At 63.2% G+C, this 2,040-nt stretch overlaps 1 protein-coding gene across 1 annotated transcript; it reads left to right on the top strand.

Annotated features, from left to right (window-relative positions):
• Nucleotides 1-100: 100 nt before the first annotated feature.
• EMIHUDRAFT_123819 (hypothetical protein) lies at nucleotides 101-1,909 on the top strand (the record flags this gene model as incomplete). Its single annotated transcript, XM_005773858.1, has 3 exons — nucleotides 101-394; nucleotides 1,481-1,606; nucleotides 1,840-1,909. Coding segments are annotated over 3 exons (490 nt in total), but the record flags the coding sequence as incomplete, so codon positions are not given.
• Nucleotides 1,910-2,040: the final 131 nt, after the last annotated feature.

Here is a 2,040-nt window from a genome sequence, read left to right as displayed (position 1 = left end):
AGACCAGCGCACTCACAGCGCCATAGGACGAATAACAAGGCTGCGAAACGCCAACTTCCCACTAAGATCGTGCCCCCGTGCCGAATGCTGGATCGAAATTATGGCCTTTTCCGTGCTGCTAGGCCCCGCCGCGACCGCCTTTTCAGTCCAGCTCGACCGCTCACCTACGGTCGGCGAGTTGTGCTCCGTTCTGGTTGACTTTGCCGACGAGGGCTGCCACGTGGCCTTCCGCCAAAAGGACGCGGACTCGTGTGCAGTCGAGCTCACGCCTTACGATTCCGGCGGCGACGGCCTGAGCGCAGACGAGGCTGAAGCTGCGCTCGACTCCATTCCGGCGAAGCTGGCCGAGGCACTCAAGGCGGTTAACGTCGAGTCGAAGTGCGTGCGCGACCAAGTGCGCGGTATCATCGAGGCAGCCGCCTGGGGCAAGTGACAGCTGGCGCGCAACAGCTGGAATTCGAAGCAACGCTGGCCCCACGAATACGCAAGCTACCTTCAGCTCATCTCGAAGAACAGCCCTCGTTGGCGAGTGTTGAAGGGGCATTTTGCAAGCTTGCCAGGCCCTGCTTGCACGCGATGAGACGGTGGAACCCTGCTTGCACGCGATGAGCAAGGGCTCAGCCATGCGTCCTCGCCCCGCGTGCCTATGCCACGAAACGCGGAAGAAGAATTCACCCGCGGTGCGCGCGAGGGAGTTTTGTTGTCGTAGTGGCAAGACGTGCTCTCGACAGCTAAGGGCTAAGTAAGACGCGCTCATTGTTGCAATGTCATTGAGGCAGGAAAGAGCTCGCCGAGGAGTCGAGGGCTCCCGACCACGCCGGACCCAGCCAGGATAAGGCACGCTTGCCTTAAACTGCCATGAAGAGCACTAAATGTGCGATAAAAAATCTGTTGAAAGCGCCACAAAATGTGTTTGGAAGAATCTCTCGCAAATGAACAGCGAAGGGCGCAGTGAAAAACGATAAAACAAATCTTCAAAGCGCCTTGTATTCATGGTTAGGCACCCTCGGTCAGCTGTTCCCACAGCAGGCTGGAAGTACTCACGCTGCCCCTAGGACTCTGGGAGCGAACCAGGAGCTTGCGCTCCCCAACACTGCGTCACCTCCCACACTGAGGTGTTCAATACCCCGGTCGCGCGCGCGCCCCTGGCACTGGCCCGACACTCGCTCCCCTCGACGCGGTGCACACCACACCGGTCGACCGCGCATCCTAGGCGTGCCGCGCACCTCGCCGGCCGACTCGCACTTTTTGCGCCCCGCTCTCTCTCCGCCCTCTCTATGCCTCGCAAAGCAGCCGGCGCCCAGCCGGCGAGGGAGGGCACCCTGGACATGCTGAGCGCGCGCTCCTCGGCGGTGCGCGGGCTCCCCTCCTCCCCCCACCCCTACGATCCCACCGCCCAGAGAAGCGGCCGCGCCCGCCACTCGGGCCACCACGTTGCCCACATGGTGTCAAGGGGAATGATTTTTTGCCGGCGCCGCAGGTGCGCGCGCGACTCGGCAATGATTCCAACGTCTCGGTCGACTACATTGAGGCGTGCGGGGACTGCTTTTACCTCGCCATCGAGTCCGCCCTGTCGGAGATTTGTGGATGGCAGCCTTACTACGCTGTCGCGATGCAGCGGCAGGCTCGAGAACGCCGCCCCGCCCCGCCCGCGCGCGCCCCGTGCACCGCGCTCCTTATCACCCCTCCACGCCCGTACCCTCAACCCCGCCCTCGTCCCCCCCCCCCCCCCCCCCACCCACTCCCCTCGTCCCTCTCACCTATGACAAATGATGTGAGTCAGCGACGCCTGCTCTCCCCCTGCCGCATCCGACCCCCGACCTCCCCTAAAAATCACAGCTGGTCGCCTCCCAAATCACCGACGAGACATACCAGCTCTACCAGTTGCTGCACGCCCAGCGCGCTGAAGGTGCCCTCGCCCCTCCCCCCTCCCCCTACCCACCTCTCCCCCCCGGACCGACTGCACCGAGCTGTGCCTCCGCACCACAGGGATCGAATACATGCACGTGATGGACTCGCAGGAGGCCCTCCGCAAACGGG

Source organism: Emiliania huxleyi (assembly GCF_000372725.1).
Source record: "Emiliania huxleyi CCMP1516 unplaced genomic scaffold EMIHUscaffold_3236, whole genome shotgun sequence".
Taxonomy (NCBI): domain Eukaryota; phylum Haptophyta; order Isochrysidales; family Noelaerhabdaceae; genus Emiliania; species Emiliania huxleyi.
Note: the sequence above shows the minus strand (reverse complement) of the source record. Positions and strands in the feature narration are given on the sequence as shown.